The sequence below is a fragment of the Bos indicus x Bos taurus genome, chromosome 6, assembly GCF_003369695.1.
Source record: "Bos indicus x Bos taurus breed Angus x Brahman F1 hybrid chromosome 6, Bos_hybrid_MaternalHap_v2.0, whole genome shotgun sequence".
Classification (NCBI taxonomy): Eukaryota; Metazoa; Chordata; class Mammalia; order Artiodactyla; family Bovidae; genus Bos; species Bos indicus x Bos taurus.
Window position 1 is genome coordinate 46,603,265 of NC_040081.1, and position 21,339 is coordinate 46,624,603.

Here is a 21,339-nt window from a genome sequence, read left to right on the forward strand (position 1 = left end):
TGCACATTAGTTTAGGAATGAAGTTTCAGTTTACTTAACTTTGGAAAAATTAATTTGCAGTTTTGGTGCTCCCGAAGGATGTCTGAATATGTGTGTCTTGTCTTGAATATGTGTGCATAATTTCATGTGTGTCTTGCATATGTCTTGAATATGTGTGCATAATTTCATAAATTCCATCATGTATCTTTACACATCCTTAGCTTGAGCTCTTGCTAGTTTTTAAATGAATCATTCCTAGAATAGGTTATCTCTTCCTCTGTGTCATTTTCTTAGACTGTCCCTAAGAGGTTTTTTGTTAGCACTTAATGCCACCTCACAAACTCACACACTAAGCATTTTAATTTTCTGTTTGTTGTCTGCCTTCCCTAAAAGTTGACTAGAAGAAAAACTTACACATTCTGACACTGAAGCTATTCATAGTTTCCCTTGGAAAAATCAAGATGAATCTCACTCACAGTCTGTTTTCTTGAAATTTACATTTGGTCTGCAGGTGTTAATTTATCTACTTTTTGATGTGTCAGAAGCAGGAAAAAATTAAATAGAGGTGATATAAAACAGACTATAAGAGGCAGATGTGCTCATAACAATGAGGAATAACTGGCATAAAGAAGATTTCTGAAAACCTTTTTTAAAATGGTATAATTACTTAAAAAATGAGTGTATAATTATAGTTTATAGTTCCCAGCAGAGTCTCTATAGTGTATAGTTCCCAGCAGAGTCTTCTGGGAACATTAGAAGGGGTAATAGGACAAGTATTCACCCTGTTTTGGATACTTCTTCATATCCTGTCCATAAACAAACAAAAAAAACACGTTATGAGAAAAATACTATCCATTTCAGTTGGTACATGCCCTGGGTTTTTGTCTCTCAGTTGAGTCTGGCTGTTGTAAAATGTGAAAATGCAGTATTGCAACCTAAGAGAGATGTAAGCTCCCTCTCACCCTCTGGCTTTTTACAACCTTGCTTAGTGAGTTTAAGATGTACTTAAATCTTTAACTTTTGTTTTAATGTTAGAAATATCATTTTAGACTGTGATTTTACAAAGAGTATAATTCAAATTGCTTTTTTCTTTTAATTCTGGTACTTAAAAAAATCTTAATTTCTTTTTTTTTTAAGCTTAATTTAAATAGTTTTAAAAAAGAGAAATTTCTCTGTCTCCAACTTCTGCCACTTTCCTTTGCATCTCTTTGTACCTCCCTCTCCTCCGCTCCTCCTCCTCCTTCTCTTTTTTTTTTCCCTCCCTCCCTCTCAGGTTCGAATGGCTCTAAAAAAGGCGGAAAAAGAATTTGAACTCAGAAGCAGCTGGTCTGTTCCAGATGCACTTCAAAAATGGCTTCAGCTAACACATGAAGTAGAAGTCCAGTACTACAATATAAAAAGACAGAATGCTGAAATGCAGCTAGCTATTGCTAAGGATGAGGTACTCGACTATATCGACTAAACTTACTAACATTTCTAAAGGGATTAACCAGTTGGTGTGTAAAGGCCTGAATAAAATTTTTAGTATCACAGATTCTTTCATGAATTGGAACTTAGTGGGTAGATTGACTCTTGTAATCATAGGCTGAAGAGTAAAGTTACTTTTTTAAGAGAAGGGTACACCTTTCAGAATGACCTTAGTATCATTTAAAAATCATCCCTACTATCATGATCATAAATGTTTTATACAGAGCTTTTCTCCTCTAGGTTGCTGCTTCATATCTGATTCAGGTTAGTAGTTACTAGAAATTAATGTCTGACTATTAATAATTGTGTGAAATTATTGAGTCTTATTCTGATTTCTAGTGAAAAAGAACAATAAAAAACTCAGTGCATTCACTAACACCGCCATTGCAGTAGGATATAGTTTATGTTCTTCTAGTTTTAAATAGAAGATTCAGGTCTTTCTGATCCATGGAAATAAAGAGAAAAAATTCTCCAGAACAGGGTTTGGCTTAGGAAAGCATGCTTTCTCCCTCATCTGTTTTCCTTTTTTAGAAAATAGGGCTATGTCTTGGCTAATAATTCTCCATTGATTTTATAATTATTAATATATTCAAGACAAAATAAACCTTATTAGTGTGTGTTTTTTCCCCCAAACTGAGCCTTATTTTTCTCTCCTTGGGCTTGTAGGCAGAGAAAATTAAAAAGAAGAGGAGCACAGTCTTTGGAACTCTACATGTTGCACATAGCTCCTCCTTAGATGAGGTAGACCACAAAATTCTGGAAGCAAAGTAAGAATCTTATTGCAGTTATCTGTCTATTTTTATTGTGTAGAAATTTATAGACAATTTGTTTTAATTTGTAATTATAGATAATTTTTAATTTTAATTTGTTATTTATAGACAATTTATGGTTTCATTTGTCATTTAATCATGTTCTCTTATATCCTTTGTGCTCATTCTAAGAGGGGATAATTTCTTTTGGAAATTGGTTAACTGCCTTGGTCTGCTGATATAGTTGCCTGTTTTCAGTGCTGTATTAAAGACTTTTTGATGCAAGAAGTAATTCCTATATTGGCTTTTCCAGGAAAGCTCTTTCTGAGTTGACAACTTGTTTACGAGAACGACTTTTTCGCTGGCAACAGATAGAGAAGATCTGTGGTTTTCAGATAGCCCATAACTCGGGACTCCCCAGCCTCACCTCTTCCCTTTATTGTGATCACAGCTGGGTAGTGATGCCCAGAGTCTCCATTCCACCCTATCCCATAGCTGGAGGAGTAGATGATTTAGATGAAGATACACCCCCAATAGTGTCACAGTTTCCAGGTAAGTGGTTAGTTCAAAAAAGAGCTGATACAATTTAACAATTAACTTTGTACCATACCTTTTATGAATCATTTGCTTTGAAATCTATAATAAAAATTTAGTTAATTCTTCATTTTTTTTTCTTTTTGTTCATTGTGTTTACTGTTTGAGAATACTATATAAGGTATGTGTGGTATACATATGTATGTACGCATATATAATAGCACATCATACATGCTGAGTCATTGTATGAATGAAATGCTGAACTTTGAGGCAAAACATCCTTTCATATGATAGCATTATCTATAGTAGAAACTAAAAATTAGCGGAAGGCCTTAGAAACCTAAGCTCCAATCCTAGCTCTGCCACTCACTAACCAGCTCTGTGACTTTGAGCCAGTCAGTGTATTTTAAATTGAGTTGCTGTCCCAATAGGCATGTTTCATAGTATTTTGTTTTGCTTTTCCAATTCTGTCTTTTTATTTGAGAATATTATCCTGCTGTATTTAACTCATAAAGCACTAAATCCATTCAACTTTAAACAAAGTTAAATGTGTTTATGTTTATAAAATGTATCTTTTTGTTGCTAGAAGGTGGTGCTTCTCCCAGAGGTGGTTTTAACATGTACAATTTTCATTATAATTGCTTTGTTATGCTCTATTCTTTGAAGATGTTTACAATGTTTCTACATTTTGGTAGAAAGGTAAAGTTTTAATATTTTATAATTTATTAATATTTGGAATTTTTGCAAAGTTACAGAGATTAAATTTAAAATATATATTTCTTACATTAGAAATTATTTGAAGAACTATTTATCCTTATTATTGCTTATCTGATACATTTTCCCAATCTTTGTAACCCTTTTGAAACAGTATATATAGAACAAGATTCCAAAGAATGGAGCACAAAATTTAATCATTGATCAGTTGAAAACTTACACAGAGATTTGAGACAAATCATGATATATGACGATTTTCCAGTTTGAATTTTTCTGTCAGTTGATAGAGCTTTCCTAAAAGTTAAGATTTAGAAAGTGTTCTAATTTTAAAGCAATTTTATGAAATAAAGCCCTAAATTTGCAAATAATTAGTGACTTATTTGCTTGTGTTCATATCTGTGATTTTAATTATCTAGTTTAATGGTAGACAGGTAATACAAGCAGATTGGGGAGACATTAACCTCTTACAAGAGGAACAGGGGAGAGGGCGGATTGTATGCAGTCTTCACTGCACTTACATACTGCACGTGTGTGACCTCAGTCACTTCACCTCCACATGCTGCAGAATAGTGAGGACTGCAGAGTTTTATCTAGATGTGGGCCCCTCTGCTGTCAACTTGTGTTTATCAGAATTATGTGCCCTTAGGCTGCCTTTAAGCTTGCCATATGCATACTGATTTGTAAGTATATGGTTTTGTTTGAAAATGATAGCTTTTCAGTTACAGTTTCTCCTTAGAAACAGTATTCAGTAACAGAAGTATGTGTATATGTATTCCCTAAAATTAACAAGTTTTTTTCTTTCCCTTTTTTTTAAAGTACTTTTTGATTAGGACGAGATATCTACATGTGCATTTAAAACAAAACTTACAACCAAATGTGAATAATTTCTTTATGATTGTGATATACAGGGAAATCTGAACTTTTAAAAATAAGAAAGTACAAGAACTGATTTTAAATTCAGTATGATGTTTTAGAAATGCTGAATTTTATTATCTGTGGAAAATAAGTTATACCAGAGATTACACTTTGAGAGCTCTGTCTCCACCCAGTGGCACAAAAGTAATACTTTGTTTAGGGACAGAAAGCATAATTTCTAGACCTGATAGATAAACTCTTGGCAGCAGTACTAGGGTCTAGGGTAGAATGAAGGGTCTTCATTATATATTCTTTAAAGCAGTTTTAAATCTGCACCATGGATGTGCGGTAAATTGTCTGAGTGTGAAGTAATGACAAGGAGACCTGCCTGTGGTATGCTAAGTGCCAAACAAAAGATTATAGAACCGTATACAGAATAATCTTGTATATGTTTAAGTATGTACAAATAAAAAAGAAAATATTATCAAAGGTTAGCTCTGTGTGGATAGGAGAACAGGTAATAGTTGTTTTCCTATGACCTTTATAGTGTCTACTAAATATTTATAGTAGGATTGTAGTAGCAATTTATTTAAAATTTCTTACTATAAAGCTCTTCAGATATGCTTAAAAATGCTGAAAATAAATTACTTATTTACTATGAAGATAACATTTTGCTTTATTCATCTTTCTTTTTCTCTGAAAAAAGAAAATAAGTCATCTCCCCTTCCTACTGAAGTTGTTGTGTGTCTTCTAAAGCCTTTTGTACTTTTATTACATGCAGCTATAGCTGTAAGCAGTAGATACAATTGGTTATTTAAAAATGTACATAAATATGATCACGCTGTAGGTATCATTTCACAACTTTTTGCTCACCAATATGTTTCAGAGAATTTCCATGTTTATATACAGATTAATTAAATTCACTAAAACGGTTTAATATGAGTTAACCACAGTATATTTATTTATGTATTGTAATAATAAACTAAGATTGTGGCATCCAGTCCCATCACTTCATGGCAAATAGAAGGGGGAAAAGTGGAAGCAGTGACAGATTTTATTTTCTTAGGCTCCAAAATCACTGTGGATGGTGACTACAGTCACAGAATTAAAAGATGCTTTTTACTTGGAAGGAGAGCTATGACAAACCTAGACAGCATATTAAAAAGCAGAGACATCACTTTGCCAACAAGGCCCGTGTAGTCAAAGCTATGGTTTTTCCAGTACTCATGTATGGATGTGAGAGTTGGACCATAAAGAAGGCTGAGCGCTGAAGAATCGATGCTTTCAAATTATGGTACTGGAGAAAATTCTTGAGTCCCTTGGACTCCAAGGAGATCAAACCAGTCAATCCTAAAGCAAATTAACCCTGAATATGCACTGGAAGGGCTGATGGTGAAACTGAAGCCCCAGTACTCTGGCCAGCTGATGTGAAGAGCTGACCCATTGGGAAAGACCCTGATGTTGGGAAAGACTGAAGGCCAAAAAAGAAGAGGGTGGCAGAGGAAGAGATGGTTAGATAGCATCGCCAACTCAATGGACATGAGTTTGAGCAAACTCCAGGAAACAGTGAAGGACAGGGCAGCCTGGCATGCTGCAGTCCATGGGTTTGTAAAGAGTCGGACACACCTTAATGAGGGAACACGCACAAGGCAGTAAACTACAGTTTATCCATTTTTCTGCCAAGATAGGTGCTTTCTGCTCTTGCTGCTAAGTCGCTTCAGTCGTGTCCGACTCTGTGAGACCCCATAGACGGCAGCCCACAAGGCTCTCCTGTCCCTGGATTCTCCAGGCAAGAAAACTGGAGTGGGTTGCCATTTCTTTCTGCTCTTACGCTCTTGCAAACAAACTGCAGTGAGTATCCTTATCTCTGTCTCCTTCTTCCTGACTTGGAGAGTTTCTCTGGGTGGACACCTAGAAATCTCTAACTTGTTGGGAAAGCATTTCTTAAGAGTTGTTGCCAAGTTGTTTTCAAAATGGTTTATGAATTTTCAGGCTTCCCATTTTGCTAATATATGATTTTATGGCTATAGATTTCCCTCCGAGAACCACTTTAACTGAACCTACGAGTTTTGATACGTGTAGTTTGATCGTCATCTAGTTTTAAAAATGTTTCCAACTTTTAAAATGTCTCTTCCTTGAGATATTAATTACCTAGGAGTATATGTTTTCATTTCCAAATGTAGTGTGCTTGTTTAGTTGTTTATTTGGTCCTTAATTTTTTAAAAATATCTTCACTTATCAATTTCTAATTGTATCCTGGTTAGAGAATTGCACCTGTATAACATTTATTCTTTGGTATCTCCTGAGACTTGGTTCATAACCTAGCATTTATTTGATTGAATATTTAAAATTTTGCACACATGTATGAAAACTATTTTCCTAGCTAGCGGAGGTGATGGAATTCCAGTGGAGCTATTTCAAATCCTGAAAGATGATGCTGTGAAAGTGCTGCATTCAATATGCCAGCAAATTTGGAAGACTCAACAGTGGCCACAGGACTGGAAAAGGTCAGTTTTCATTCCAATCCCAAAGAAAGGCAATGCCAAAGAATGCTCAAACTACCGCACAATTGCACTCATCTCACACACTAGTAAAGTAATGCTCAAAATTCTCCAAGCCAGGCTTTGGCAATATGTGAACCGTGAACTTCCAGATGTTCAAGCTGGTTTTTGAAAAGGCAGAGGAACCAGAGATCAAATTGCCAACATCTGCTGGATCATGGAAAAAGCAAGAGAGTTCCAGAAAAACATCTATTTCTGCTTTATTGACTATGCAAAAGCCTTTGACTGTGTGCATGACAATAAACTGTGGAAAATTCTGAAAGAGATGGGAATACCAGACCACCTGACCTGCCTCTTGAGAAACCTATATGCAGGTCAGGAAGCAACAGTTAGAACTGGACATGGAACAACAGACTGGTTCCAAATAGGAAAAGGAGTACGTCAAGGCTGTATATTGTCACCCTGCTTATTTAACTTCTATGTAGAGTACATCATGAGAAACACTGGGCTGGAAGAAGCACAAGCTGGAATCAAGATTGCCGGGAGAAATCTCAATAACCTCAGATATGCAGATGACACCACCCTTATGGCAGAAAGTGAAGAGGAACTCAAAAGCCTCTTGATGAAAGTGAAAGAGGAGAGTGAAAAAGTTGGCTTAAAGCTCAACATTCAGAAAACGAAGATCCTGGCATCTGGTCCCATCACTTCATGGGAAATAGATGGGGAAAAAGTGGAAACAGTGTCAGACTTTATTTTTTGGGGCTCCCAAATCACTGCAGATGGTGACTGCAGCCATGAAATTAAAAGACGCTTACTCCTTGGAAGGAAAGTTATGACCTGAATAGCATATTCAATTATGTTGAATAGCATATTCAGTTATGACCTAGATAGCATATTCAAAAGCAGAGACATTACTTTGCCAACAAAGGTCTGTCTAGTCAAGGCTATGGTTTTTCCAGTAGTCATGTATGGATGTGAGAGTTGGACTATGAAGAAAGCTGAGCGCTGAAGAATTGATGCTTTTGAACTGTGGTGTTGGAGAAGACTCTTGAGAGTCCCTTGGACTGCAAGGAGATCCAACCAGTCCATTCTAAAGGAGATCAGTCCTGGGTGTTCTTTGGATGGACTGATGCTAAAACTGAAACTCCAGTACTTTGGCCACCTCACGCGAAGAGTTGACTCATTGGAAAAGACTGTGATGCTGGGAGGGATTGGGGGCAGGAGGAGAAGGGAATAGAGGATGAGATGGCTGGATGGCATCACCGACTCAATGGACGTGAGTTTGAGTGAACTCTGGGAGTTGGTGATGGACAGGGAGGCCTGGCATGCTGCAATTCATGGGGTCACAAAGAGTTGGACACAACTGAGTAACTGAACTGAATTTAACTGAGACTTGGTTCATAACCTAGCATTTATTTGATTGAATATTTAAAATTTTGCACACATATCTGAAAACTCTTTTCCTAGTTGTTAGTTATAGGGCACTGCATTGTTAGTTAATCATGTATTAGTTATGAAAAATCTTCTATATACCTATATTTTTGTCTACTTTTCTATCAGTTACAGAAAGATGTGTTAAGAACGCTCATATTTATCAGTTTATTCTTGTGATTCTGCTCATTTCTGTTTTATATAGTTTGAACCAAGTTATGTGGTAAATACAAGTTCACTGTATCTTTCTAGAAGATCAACTGTTCTTTTATGATTATGCAGAGACTGCTGTACAGCTAACAGTACTTTTTGCCTTCAAGTTTGTATTATTTGATATTAAAATAGCTAAAGCAGCTTTCTTTTCATTAATATTTGCCAACATAATCTTTTCTCTTTCTTAAAGTTTTTTCCATCATCAGACTCTAGAATATGTCTGTATAAGAAATAGCAGTAACTGTTACTTCATTGCATTCTCTTTGAGGATTTCTGTTGCCAGCTGTGGTCAACTTAATCTAATTACCTTTAATCTGCTTGTTGATCCATTTGGATTTATCTCTGGCATATTATTTTGTCTATTTTCTACACCTCTTCTCAGCTTGTCTATCATTCTCCTAAGGTTCTTCAGATCCTTTAATTTTAGACACTCCCCTCCCCATCTTATATATTAATGTTGTCTAGTATTTTCTTTTGAATACCCTTCAAAAATCATTTTTTTTGTTTTATTCCATCATTGTTGAGAAATATTTATGTGTTTCTCTGTTCATTGTATTTTCTTCATTCTTTCCTTTTTTCTTCTTCCTTAAAAATATATTTTTTGATAAAAGTTCTTTCAGGGAGTGACTGGGATGGTAAATTTTTTCTTAGCCTGAAAATGTCTTTTTTTTTTCACTCTCACTTTAGAATAGTTATTTAATAGGATATCAAATTCTAAATTAATAATTGTTTCTCCCATAATATTTTGAGAGCATTTTCTGGCCCCTTATTGTTACTGTTGAGAAGTTCTAGTAAGGTAGATTGTTCTCATTTCTTTTTAGTTAATCTCTTATTTTCTCTCATTGCCTAGAGAATGTTTTCATTTTCTTTTATAATATAGTTCTATTGTAATATAATTAGGTATAGAATTTTCCCCAGATACTTGGTATGCTTTTGAATCTGAAGATGTGTATCTCTCTTTAATTATGGAAAATTATTAGTAATTTTCTCTTTGAATATTATTTTTCTTCTGTTTACTCCTACTGTAATATTAGCTATATAGAAATATAAGACTAATATTAGCCTCTAGTTACATGCTGGATTTTATTTTATATTCCATATCTCTTAACCTTTCTTCTTATCTAATTGTGCTGCATTCAGAGAAATTTCCTTAGATTTGTCTTCTAGATTACTTATTCTTTCTGCAGCTCTAATTTTGTTTAACCTGTTGCTTGAATTTTCAATTTCAGTGACTTTTCATTTCTGTTCTCCTTGATTCTTCATAAAATCGACTTGTTTTTTAATGCTTTTCCTTTTCTCGTATTTTCAGTTTTTATTTTATAATTTAATGATCTTAAACATCTTATTTTTTAGTTTTATTTGATAATTGTATTACTTGGTGATCTTGATGAATTATTGCACCTGTTTCTTGAGTTTGCATAGCAGATGGCTTCTCCTGAAGTGTTGTTCTGAACTATCTTAAAGGGATTTGCTTTTTTTTTTTCTTCCTCCTGGGAAACATTTGTGAGGAGTAGGAGTAAGAACTATCTTAAAGGGATTTGCTTTTTTTCCTTCCTCCTGGGAAACACTTTGTGAAGAGCTCCTCAATATGATTTGTTTTGCTCTGGCACTAGTTTCAAGGGCTTCACCTACTCAGAACCATCCTTTTTTTTTGTTGTTGTTAACTTCTTGAATTTGAGTTTCACAGACTTTTGTGGTAGTAAAAACTTGATCTCCAAGGTAGTATGAGTTAGCTTGTACTGAGTTTGAGTATTGAACACCCAGAGTACTGATGTTTCCACAAGAACCTTTTTAGATTCCTATATCGACAGAACTTGCATTGAAGGAAGTTCCTTTGTTCGTTGGTCAGATTTTTTTTGCAATACACCCTCCCACTGAGGAGGGTGGTGGCCCTTCCAGGACTAAGCTTTTATCCAGAACACTCACTCTTGATTCCTTTTCCTCCCCTTATGTGGGCTCTAGCTGTCATTTATAGCCCCAAATTAAAACCCAAAGCCTTAAAGTACTGAAACTGAGCCCCTCCCACAGCAGTTCCCGCATCACTCACAAGCCTGTTAGCTCTGGCTTTAGTCTTTGTTTGGCATCTGAGAATTTTCTCTTCTTCCTTTCACAGTCAGGTATGCACTTAAAACTATTGTTTTATTTTATTCCACATAATGAAGTATTTGAGGATATTTAAAATGTGTGGTTAGGGGCTGAGGGGTTGGGAATGGTGGTCAGGTTATCTTTGACTGCCATACTGCTAGAACCAGAAGTCCATATATTACTTATTATTTTCGGTTGTTGGTGGTAGGGGGACCCCCTTATTCAAAACAGAATTTTCCCTTCTTTGTCATAAGGAAGTACAGTGTGCAAAATAGCGTCATATTAAACCGCTTTGCTTTTGTATGTAATTACTGATACTAGAATGAAAAATTATCTCAGAAATAAATTTCTGTATAGTAAACTTCAGTGTTTCACTACTCTGATAAATCACAGGATGAGATAGCTGTAGACTTTCATTGAGAATTAATAATTGCCTGGAGATATTAAACATATTCACCTATGTATAGAAGAGTTTGTTATCCAAGGTCAAAACAAACTGCTTTTTAATTCTACTTGAGTTTTATGGTGTTATAACTGAGTGCAGCCTTCTGTAGACCTCATTAAGCCACAAGGAAGAAGGACCCTCAACTCTATAAGTGTATATACCTCTAATGGAAGGATTTGTACATTTCTTTAAGTGAAAGAAATGGCAACATATGTGACAAGAAAATTTTTCAAGAGAATTGTAGAGTTGTAAACAATTCCATATGTGACCCATGTACTGCTTCTTATCTTCGTGGTATATTTTTTATTGGATTACTTAGAATTTTCCTCATGTAATATATTTAATTTTTTTCTTAAACCTTCTTAGAGACACATCTTTCCATATTTGTAATACTCATTTTTTGCAAGCAGGGAACCCTAATTCTTCCTAGTCTTTCTCATCACTTCTAGTCATGGCTGAATGTGGCTACATTTTACTGTATATACCAAATAAGCAGTGGCTGATGAGAATGGCTGCATCATATGCTAAGAGTTGTAGAACTTAATTATCTGTGTCAGCCTGGATACATTCTTTTAGTATTTGTAGGATGTTATTTCTTCTTTGGTGAAGTGATATTGGACTTTGGAAGATTCCGATATTGGAAATCTTCTAGTTCTGTAATATATGAATCATAAGTAAGTACAATTCTAACTGTTGGCCTACTAAATTAGTATTTTCATATTGTATAATTTGTGCTTCAAAAAAGCTTTCTATGGAGGTAGTCCATTATGGAGGTAGTCAAATATTATGAAAATATTCCTTTCAATTTCATCTTTTTTTTTACTCCATCAAGATATTTCATTGGCTGTTTCTATTTGAGTTGTTCATTGATTCACTCACTGAATTCAGCTTACTGATTCACTCAGTAAATACTTATTGTACATCTGCTTTTTTGCCTGGCTCTGTGCTAGTTGTTGTGATGCAGTGCTGAACATTTTACACAGTTAATTCCTTCATGAAACATGCAGTCTAGTGGAAGACCAACAAGAGCCATTCAATGCGAAAAGTTTTATGATGTGAAAATACTCTGTGGTATTGCCATGTGAGAACAAGGGGGGAAATGCTGACCTTAAATTTGGAGGGGCTAGGAAAGTTCCTGGAGGAGCTGCTTTTTAAGCAAAAACCTGAAATCAGAGGTCAAGGGAGAGATGAGATGAGGAATGGAAGTGTGAGATGAATATCTTTTCCTAGTATTCCTATAACAGAAAAGAGGGACACCAGTTCCAAGTTAGGGGCTAGATAAATAGGGCATTCTAAGCCATGTTAAGGTGTTTGGCTTTATCCTAATCCTAGAATTAATGGGAATCAAGTGTTCTAGGCAATAAAATGTCATATTCCTTTTCCATCGTAAAGAGATTGTGCAGGCCGCTGCATGGAGAGTAGGTTGGAGGAGAAAGATCAGTTATTAGTCTGGTACAGTAGTTCAGCATAATGCAGTGGTGGTGGAGGGGGGAGTGGACAGATGTGAGACGGATTGAGGAGGTAGAATTAGAAACCCTTTATGATTAACTAGATGTAGATTATGATGAAGGAAGAGGAGTATCAAGAATATCTGGTTTGTCCAATTCATGTAACTAGGTGAGGTGTGATAGCTTTTTTTTTTTTTTTTTTTTTAAACCAAGGTAAAGAACAGAGAAGGAGGAGTGTGTTTGGGATGAAAATGTTGAATTCAGTATGGACATCTGTGGAATACTTAAATGTCCAGTAAGCAGGTGAATGTGAAGTTCCGAAGTTTAGAAAAAACATGAAAGCTGGAGTCACAGATTTGGACTTCTGTTGACTGCAAAGGATAGTTTGAAGTAATGGGAGTGGATGAAATTTGTTGAGAAGAAAAAGTGGAACAAGAATAGAACGAGGCCTAGAATAGAACTTTGAAGCAGTGAGTAAAGGAAGAGGTGAGAAGATGGTTGGAGAAGTCGAGGAAAGGACAAACTAATAAGATCACGTGCTGATTCGGTGGTAAGAAAGGGTGGAGATACTCACTGAACTTAGCAGTGAGGACGTTTATCATAACTTTGTTAACAGTAGTTGTAGCGAAATCATATGGGAGCACTTTACCATTTTTTCCCTGAGTGAGTGAAGATAAAGTAGAGGAGAAAGCAACACTGATCCATTACATGAGAAGGAATAGTGTGTCCGCTGAAACCAGGACACGTAGAGGAGGCTTTGTTGTCGCTGTTGTGGTTTATCTGTTTCTTGGGTTTGTTTTTTCAACTTTTTTAAGTGCTGATGGGAAATGGAAGGGAGAGGATGAAAATAAAGGCAGCAGAAGGGACAATCAGTAGAATAGGGTCATGGAGCTGAGGGTCAAGAATGGGACAGGTAGTGGAAGGAACAGGACGTGTGAGCTTGAAAGGTAGAAATGTGGTCAGAGTCTAGATTATTTGGTATCTTAGACTTACTATTTCAAAAAATGGGAGTTTTGAATAATGGTGAGACCAAGGCATGAGAGTGGGTGGTGGAGTAGAATAGAGGTGAATGTCTGGTGAGAAGAGATGAGAAGCATGATTGGTTGAGGTGATGGTCTTACGGATGAGATGGCTCAAGTTGATGAGAGGTTGGATGAACTGGAAAGAGAATGACTGAACAGCAAGTGCCTAGTGAGGTGGAAGTGAGAAATTCATGTGTGAGCTGAATAGTGTGAGCAGAGAAGAAACACGTCTTTATACAAGGAGTGAGAGTTTGCAGACAGTATTGGGGAATGAGAAGGCCATCAGTGTGATGTGCTGATGCCACAGATAGGAGTTCTGTAAGAAGGAATAGCTTCAGCTTGAGCAGTGTTAGGAGAACTCTGTTTCCATTAAGGCAAAGAAATGAGGTGCCCATTCAGTGAAGATTTAAGCATGTAGGGGAAGTTTGTCTACAATCAGCATAGGTCTAGACTGAGACTAGGAGCAGGTAGAAGGTAATCTAAGACTTCTGGTTAGTTCCACAATAGTCAGTGTTTAAGAAACAAGTTTTTATCTAACCTTTGTCTAAAAAGTAGTGAGACTGTATATACAGTATTTAATGATTCTTGATTTAAAATGTCTCAGTGTTCAAACAAGTTGTGCTGTCTTTATGCTATGTTGATTTTTAAATATAAGGATTTGTTATCATAGGTAAATATTTAAGCTTTTAGGTTAGTAATGCCAATTATTATATTAAAACCTCAAGTGTTTATGTTCATGTCTGTTTATTTTTCAGACCTGTTTTTATTTTTGTTACATGTTTTCACTTCTTAGCTTTCCTGAGAATCATAGGTGAGAGAGGATGGTAACACGGGTACAGTCACTTCCTGCAGTAATGGTAGATTCGCTGGTGGCACTGCCACCAGCTCTCGTCAGTGTGTCTCTGTAGCATGCGGGCAAGGAGCAGTGGGCTTTATGAGCATTGCCATTTATTTCTGCTTGGTTTTCAGGGACCATGGCTAAACCTGCTGCATCACTGGCCAGAAGCAGCAGCTTGTGTCGCTCCCGCCGCAGCATCATGCAGTCCTCCCCCCAGTCTCAGCGAGCTCAGCTTCCTGCACACACCCCGCATCCATCACACCCACGGCACCCCCACCATCTGCCGCACACGCAGCACTCGTTGCCTTCCCCTGATCCAGATATCCTCTCAGTGTCAAGTTGCCCTGCTCTGTATCGGAATGAAGAGGAGGAGGAGGCCATCTACTTCTCTGCAGAAAAGCAATGGTACTGGCAATGAATGAAGTACAGTCTGTGTCTGGCTGGGTGGGTGGGAGGAGGTGGGGGGGAAGGAGTGGTGTGTGGTATTGATTTTCTTTTGCTGCATAACACGTTACCACAGGGCTTCTAACAACACCCCAATGGTATTAGCTGTCAGTTCTGCATGCAAAAGTCCAAGCTTGGTGTGGCTAGGTTTTCTGCTGAGGGTCCCACAAGGTGAAAATCAAAGTGTTGGCTGGGCTTTGTTCTCACCTGGAGCTTGCGGGGCCTCATCGAAGTTCACTTGGTTGTGGCAGAGTTCAGTTCCTTGTGGAGCTAGGACTGAGGTGCCGGTTTCTGTGTCTGCTCTCAGCTGGGGCTCCTCTCAGTTTCCAGAGGCTACCCGCTATTCCTTGCCATCCACGTGTGGCCTCTGTGCCTCCTTTGCTTGGAATCTCTGCCTTCCTTTATCTCTGATCTCTAGACCCAAATTTAAAAGGCTTACCTGAATAATAATCTCTCTAAAGATGAACAGATTTGGTCCTTAATTATACCTGCAAGATCCCTTCATAGCAGCACCTATGGTAGTGTTGATTAATAACTAACTGGGAGAAGATGTGTGTGTACCAGGGCTGGGAATTGGGGAACCATCTTAGAAATCTGCCCACTGCAGACCTAGGATATTTTGAGATATAACTATTAGAGGCCATTGAACACAATTGACTCAAGTCTCAGAATATCAACTTGTCTAATGAAGAGTTGACTCATTGAAAAAGACTCTGATGCTGGGAGGGATTGGGGGCAGGAGGAGAAAGGGGCGACAGAGGATGAGATGGCTGGATGGCATCACCGACTCGATGGACGTGAGTTTGAGTGAACTCCGACAGTCAGTGATGGACAGGGAGGCCTGGCGTGCTGCAATTCATGGGGTCGCAAAGAGTCGAACACGACTGAGCGACTAAACTGAACTGAACTGAACTGAATGAACAGTTTTATATGTAAACTGTAAAGGCATGAACCTCAGTATGCTTGAGCACAAAGAAACATTAAATATGAATGCCTCAGGTTTTAAAATATTTGTTGTCACTTAATGATTTGTTCTGTTGCATGCTAGTACTTGCTAGTAAGCATGCAGTATCAGATGCTAAAGGTGTAGGAACTTAAAGGAGGAACTTATATTCACAACAGTTTCTTTTTCTATAAAATGGATATAGTAGCAGTGTGTTCTAGTCCAGTGAGACCTCATGTTGTTGGGGATCTCTCTTTCTAAACCGTATTCCTTTTTTGGAGGAGGAATAAGTGACAGGAAAACTGTTAATAGTTTCTGATCCTGCTACTTAATAGCTATGTGGCCTGACTTCTTACTGCCCTCCTAAGAGAAACAAAGCCAGAGAGAATGGTCTGGACATTTTCCATGAGCCCCGGAGGCTCTCTCGTGATTTTTTTTTTTTTTTCCTGTAACATATCATTATTTTACTTACTAGCAGAAGTAAAATGTATGATTAGCAGGTGATCAGTATGGCATATTCCTAAGGAGATAGAACAAGTTTTGTATCCTCATTGCTACTGAGCATTTGATGCAGCTTTGCTTGGTTAACACTTTATAGTTAGCTTTTTTTGTCTAGCCTTTGCAGTGTAATGGTAGTCACCAGTAAGATGGCTTTACTGACAAAACTAATTCTGTGTGGCTTACAGAAATTGGTAGGAAAACTCTAGAATTAAAATTCTTGTCTAGAATTTTTGCAGGGATGAAAATGTTCAGTCCTTGTTTCAAAGAGCACTGTCAGAAATTCAGAGCTCACTGATAAATACGAGAAGAATTTAGATTCAGAAAACGTCCTCTTCTCTTAGTCTTTAAAGTGTTGAACTACCAGAATCCTTACAAAATGGTAATAAATAAAGCATTTACTATTTACTGATCTTTTTATGTTCTACACATTATTACATGTACACACTCATTTAAACCTTACTTTAAGTCTTGTTATACATGCATTAAACTTACATAAATTCAACTACATGTCAATATGGGGGGAAAAAGGTAGAAAAATGACATAAATGGTATATACAATTAAGTTCAACATTCTAAAGAATATATGTTGTAGAAAAAAATGGGAGATTTTAAGATGCACTGGACCTATATTCCAAATCTGACTAAGTTATACAGAATAAGCAACACTTCAGATTATTATTGTTTTGAAATTAGGATGTGAGAACTAGAAGAAATATTAGAAGTTAATCAAATTCTCTTACTTTGTCAGGAAAATTGAGATCTGATTAAGTGATTTGCCCTAGGTTGTACAGCTGATTAATGGCCGGACCAGGACAGGAATCTAGGTTTCCTAACTTAGACCGATATTCCGCTTACACATTATTTGGATTTTAGAAACTAGATTTTGGAGTATTTTTAACCTAGTTTAGAATTTCATAAACAAACCAGCCAAAGAACATAACAGAATAAAGAGTAAATTCATAAAATTTTAACTAAATCAGCTTCTGATTCTGGAAGCTGAACAGCTTCTAGGAACGGTGACGTGTATATATACATATATATATGTATACACACACACACACACTATTTGATTAATGGACATCTACTCCAGAAAGAAGCCTTGCAGAAAAGTCCTTACCGGTGATTGATTTCTGAGTCATTTCTTGCTGTCTGAACTGCCTCTTGCCCCCTGTTAGCACTATCCATTATCAAGTTGTAAAAGCATTTGAAAAAGTATGTAGTACATGTAACTATATAAAATGAAAGCATCATTTAAATCTCTTATTTTCCCAGGAGATTTTCTGCCTTCTGAGAGCTTGTGGTGTAATAGACAATCTGCACATACATGTATGTGTAAAGTTCATGGAAAGACTAAATACATTTAGCAATCTAATATATATCTAAAGTATGATATTAAAATGCATGTCAGAAGCCATAAACATGCATCCATACGTGAGTCATGATAGTAATCATAGGTCATCCACGGTGAGAGATGATTCACTTCATTCACTCTGCAAATACGAATTTAGTCCTTGCTGTGTGTCGTGTACTTGCTAAAAACTTGAGCTGCCAAGACAGGTGAGACAAGATCCTGGCCTAGTTTCAGCTGGTGGATGATGATCATGTGTTCCTGCCTTTCTGTCTTTAGTTCTTTTCCTTCTCTTACCTTATTTCTTTTGCCAGTTACTTTTTTACTCTAATCCCTACCTTGACTGTACTTTTCATTTCGTAGTCATTCCTTTCATAGAGTGAGTGCTGTTCATCTCACCTGGATGGTACATACGAAAATGAATATAACATGATCCCTATTCTTCCCTCCCTTCCTCCCTTATTTATTAAATATCCCCATTAGCTTGTCCCTATTCCAGGAAAAAACAAGTTAGTAAGACTCCCTGTCTTCATTCAGTCTCTTTTCTTCTGAGGAAACTGACTGTAAACAAGTTACTATGAAATATTTTAGGTAGTGATAAGTTCTGGGAAGCTAAACAAAGACTGGTAAAAGGAGAGAGAAAGCTGCTCTGAATAGGGTGATTGGGGAGACATCTCTGGGAGAGAACATTTGAGCAGTGATGTGAATGACAGGGAGATGTAAACCATGCAGAGAAGAGGGGAGAAAGATGAGGCAGAGGGAACAGTAAGAGCAGCAGCCTTGAGGGGGTCACAAGGTCGGCATGTGGCAGGAACAGGGCAGAGGCTGAAAATGGTACGGCGTGCAGCCGGAGGGACAGCCGAAGGCCTGACCGTCCTGGTCTTAGTGGACTTTGGCAAGGACTTTGGATTCTAGCCTAAGCAAGTGAGGAAGCATTGGAAAGTTTCTTGAGTAAAGGAATGATGTGCTCTGGTTGAGTTTTTAAAAACCACTTTAAGGGCTGATCAGAGAAGTGACTGAAAGGGAAAAGCAAGAATGGAAGCCAGGAAGCTACTGCAGTCCTGAGGTAGGGCAGGAAGAGGGATAGTGGCAGTAGGGCAGGCAGAAAGAGGTAGGTTTGAGGCATATTTGGAAGGAATAGCTGATAGCATTTACTGTATGTTGGCTTTGGGGTTGTAAACTTTATTTTCCTAGTCTTCTTTATTTCTCTTTCAACTATGGAGAAGGTGAGGGAAATCACAGAGGAATAAAGTGAGAATTTATTAAATAGCACTGTATCATTACCTTTCACCTGCCATCCACTCCCTACCCCGATCTCCCCTTCTTTTTTAAACTTGGGAGAGGTTATATTTTAGCTTAGTATATTTTTTTCTTTCTTCCTTAGGAAGCTATATTCAGTCAATTTAATGACTAAAAAATAAAGGGAGAGGCAGTGACTGTAATTTGTCTTTTCAACTATATGTCAAATATATGATTTCGTAAGAAAAGTTTTCAGTATGGAAACAAAACACAGAAGTAGCTAAATGATAAAAGTCTGTAAAAATTAAACATTTTCATTTCTCTAACAATTGAAGGAGTTGTAACTTCAGTTATGATGTTTTTTTAGATTGTTCATAGAAACAATCATAGTTTATGTTAAAAATTAAACATTCAATTTTGATTAGTATATTATTTAGAGTAGTAGTTTTCTAATTTTGTTGCAATGTGTACAGAACGATAGCTTAAACTATGGAAGCTGTTCTGGTTAGGATTCCTTGGAACATCTGCTGGTACCTTAAGAACATACTGACAGAATTTTACCTTTGCCTCTCTCTCATCCAGGGAAGTGCCAGACACAGCTTCAGAATGTGACTCCTTAAATTCTTCCATTGGAAGGAAACAGTCTCCTCCTTCAAGCCTTGAGATATACCAAACGTTGTCTCCTCGAAAAATATCAAGAGATGAGCTCTCTCTAGAGGATTCATCGCGAGGAGATTCACCGATAACTGCAGACATCTCGCGGGGTTCTCCTGATTGCATGGGTCTGACAGAAACGAAGAGCATGATCTTTAGTCCTGCCAGCAAAGTATACAATGGCATCCTGGAAAAATCGTGTAGCATGAACCAGCTCTCCAGTGGCATCCCCGTGCCTAAACCTCGCCATACGTCGTGTTCCTCCACGGGCAACGACAGCAAGCCAGTGCAGGAAGCCCCGAGTGTTGCCAGGATAAGCAGCATCCCACATGACCTTTGCCATAATGGAGAGAAAAGCAAAAAGCCATCAAAAATTAAAAGCCTTTTTAAGAAGAAATCTAAGTGAACTGGCTTGGCTGACTTGGTGTAATTCCATTCAAGTGACATCTTTAAACTTTTATCTCCCATCCTTCACTCCCCCTTTTTTTGTTTTAATTTTAGGAATGTAACTCCGTTGAGGCTTTCCAGACTGGATGCCATAGTGGAATGTCCTTAAGGGCAACTGTCTACTGTCTGCTTATTTAAATGACTATATAATCAATTTTTCAAGCCAGTTATTACTGAAAAATCATTAAGAGATGAGACAGTTTACAGTCGTTTTTGCCTATTTATTTCTGCTTTGTTATTAGTGATGTATATACAACATTTTGTTGAAAGCCACTATGGACTTACAAGCTTTAATGGACTAGTAAGCCAGCATGGGCTTGCAAAAATTTTCTTGTTTACCAGAGCATCTTCTTATCTTTCCACAGAGCTATTTACATCCTGGACTGAAATAACTTTAAAGGAGTAAAACTAATTGCACTACTGTTTTCCAGACTGGAAAAAAATCCCTGCAAGTGAAACTGTATAGAGTTTATAAAATGACTACGGATAGGGGACTGTTTTCACTTTTAGATCAAAATGGGTTTTTAAGTAGAACCTAGAATTTCTAATTGACTTGATTTCTGGAAATGAAAACCCGTGCTTTTATTATGGGACGCTTCTTTAAATGCATTTAACATTGTAAGTGTCAAGTCCTGCTGTAAAGATCATGTTGTTTTGTTTATCCCAGGGCTTTCACTGTGATTTTCTGCATTGCAGGCTGTATGATAAAATATAAATAATTTAAAGAGAGAGGCTTTTAATTCCTTACACAAGTAGAAGAGTTAAAAAACTTGATTGACGGACTTAAAACATTCACAAGCATATCCTGAGGTGGGGGAATGTGGGAATTCAGGCATTTGTTTACAGACTTAATAACTGCAAAGGATTTATGGTTTGTGAAAAACTTGTACTGTGGAAAAGATAATAAATCTCAGACATTATTGTGTGGGACTGTGCTGATTTTTGTTGATAACACTCCACTAAGAACACTATATGTTTTCTGGAGAGCTGTGTAAACTGTCTTCTTGCTTAATTGCAATATAAGAAATAGTGATGTTTTGAAAGCAAGTTGTCAACAAATTTCTTTCTATTTTATATTGTTTGTCATATTTTTATGTAGTTTGAAATGTTTAAATGTTCTAATATCAAGATTAACAAATATAAATTTATGGTGCATTTAGATTGTGTTGTATTAATTTGTAAAGTTTGTTTAAATGATAGCATATGATAAAGGTAACTTTTACTGTGAAGATTGTCACGTGGAGCAACAAAGTAATATCTGAGGAGTTTCTGCTTAAACAAATTCTTTTAAAAATTCAGTCAAAATGATCTGGTGAATGCAGTGTGAGTGGATGTTTGGTGGCATATTAACTAGAATGGTTTTTCAGCTTTATGGCTGTAACTGGTAATGTCCAACTCAGTCCTGTTTAGATGAAAATGCTGATTAAACAATCAGCATTTGAGACTTACTCCAAAGAAATACTTTAGTGAGAATATTAACAG

The 21,339-nt window shown here is 36.9% G+C and overlaps 1 protein-coding gene across 2 annotated transcripts in view; it reads left to right on the forward strand.

Moving 5' to 3' along the window:
* STIM2 (stromal interaction molecule 2) overlaps window positions 1-20,900 on the forward strand; it is a 182,433-nt gene extending 161,533 nt beyond the window's left edge. Inside the window, exons 8-13 of one of the 2 annotated variants that reach the window (XM_027544220.1) lie at window positions 1,253-1,420; window positions 1,687-1,710; window positions 2,113-2,213; window positions 2,509-2,747; window positions 14,413-14,686; window positions 19,339-20,782. In XM_027544220.1, coding sequence (XP_027400021.1) covers window positions 1,253-1,420; window positions 1,687-1,710; window positions 2,113-2,213; window positions 2,509-2,747; window positions 14,413-14,686; window positions 19,339-19,816 — 1,284 coding nt within the window. In that variant the 3' untranslated portion in view covers window positions 19,817-20,782. Of the gene's footprint in view, window positions 1-1,252; window positions 1,421-1,686; window positions 1,711-2,112; window positions 2,214-2,508; window positions 2,748-14,412; window positions 14,687-19,338 lie in introns of both variants that reach the window. The other variant, XM_027544221.1, reaches the window with a different exon arrangement.
* Window positions 20,901-21,339: the final 439 nt, after the last annotated feature.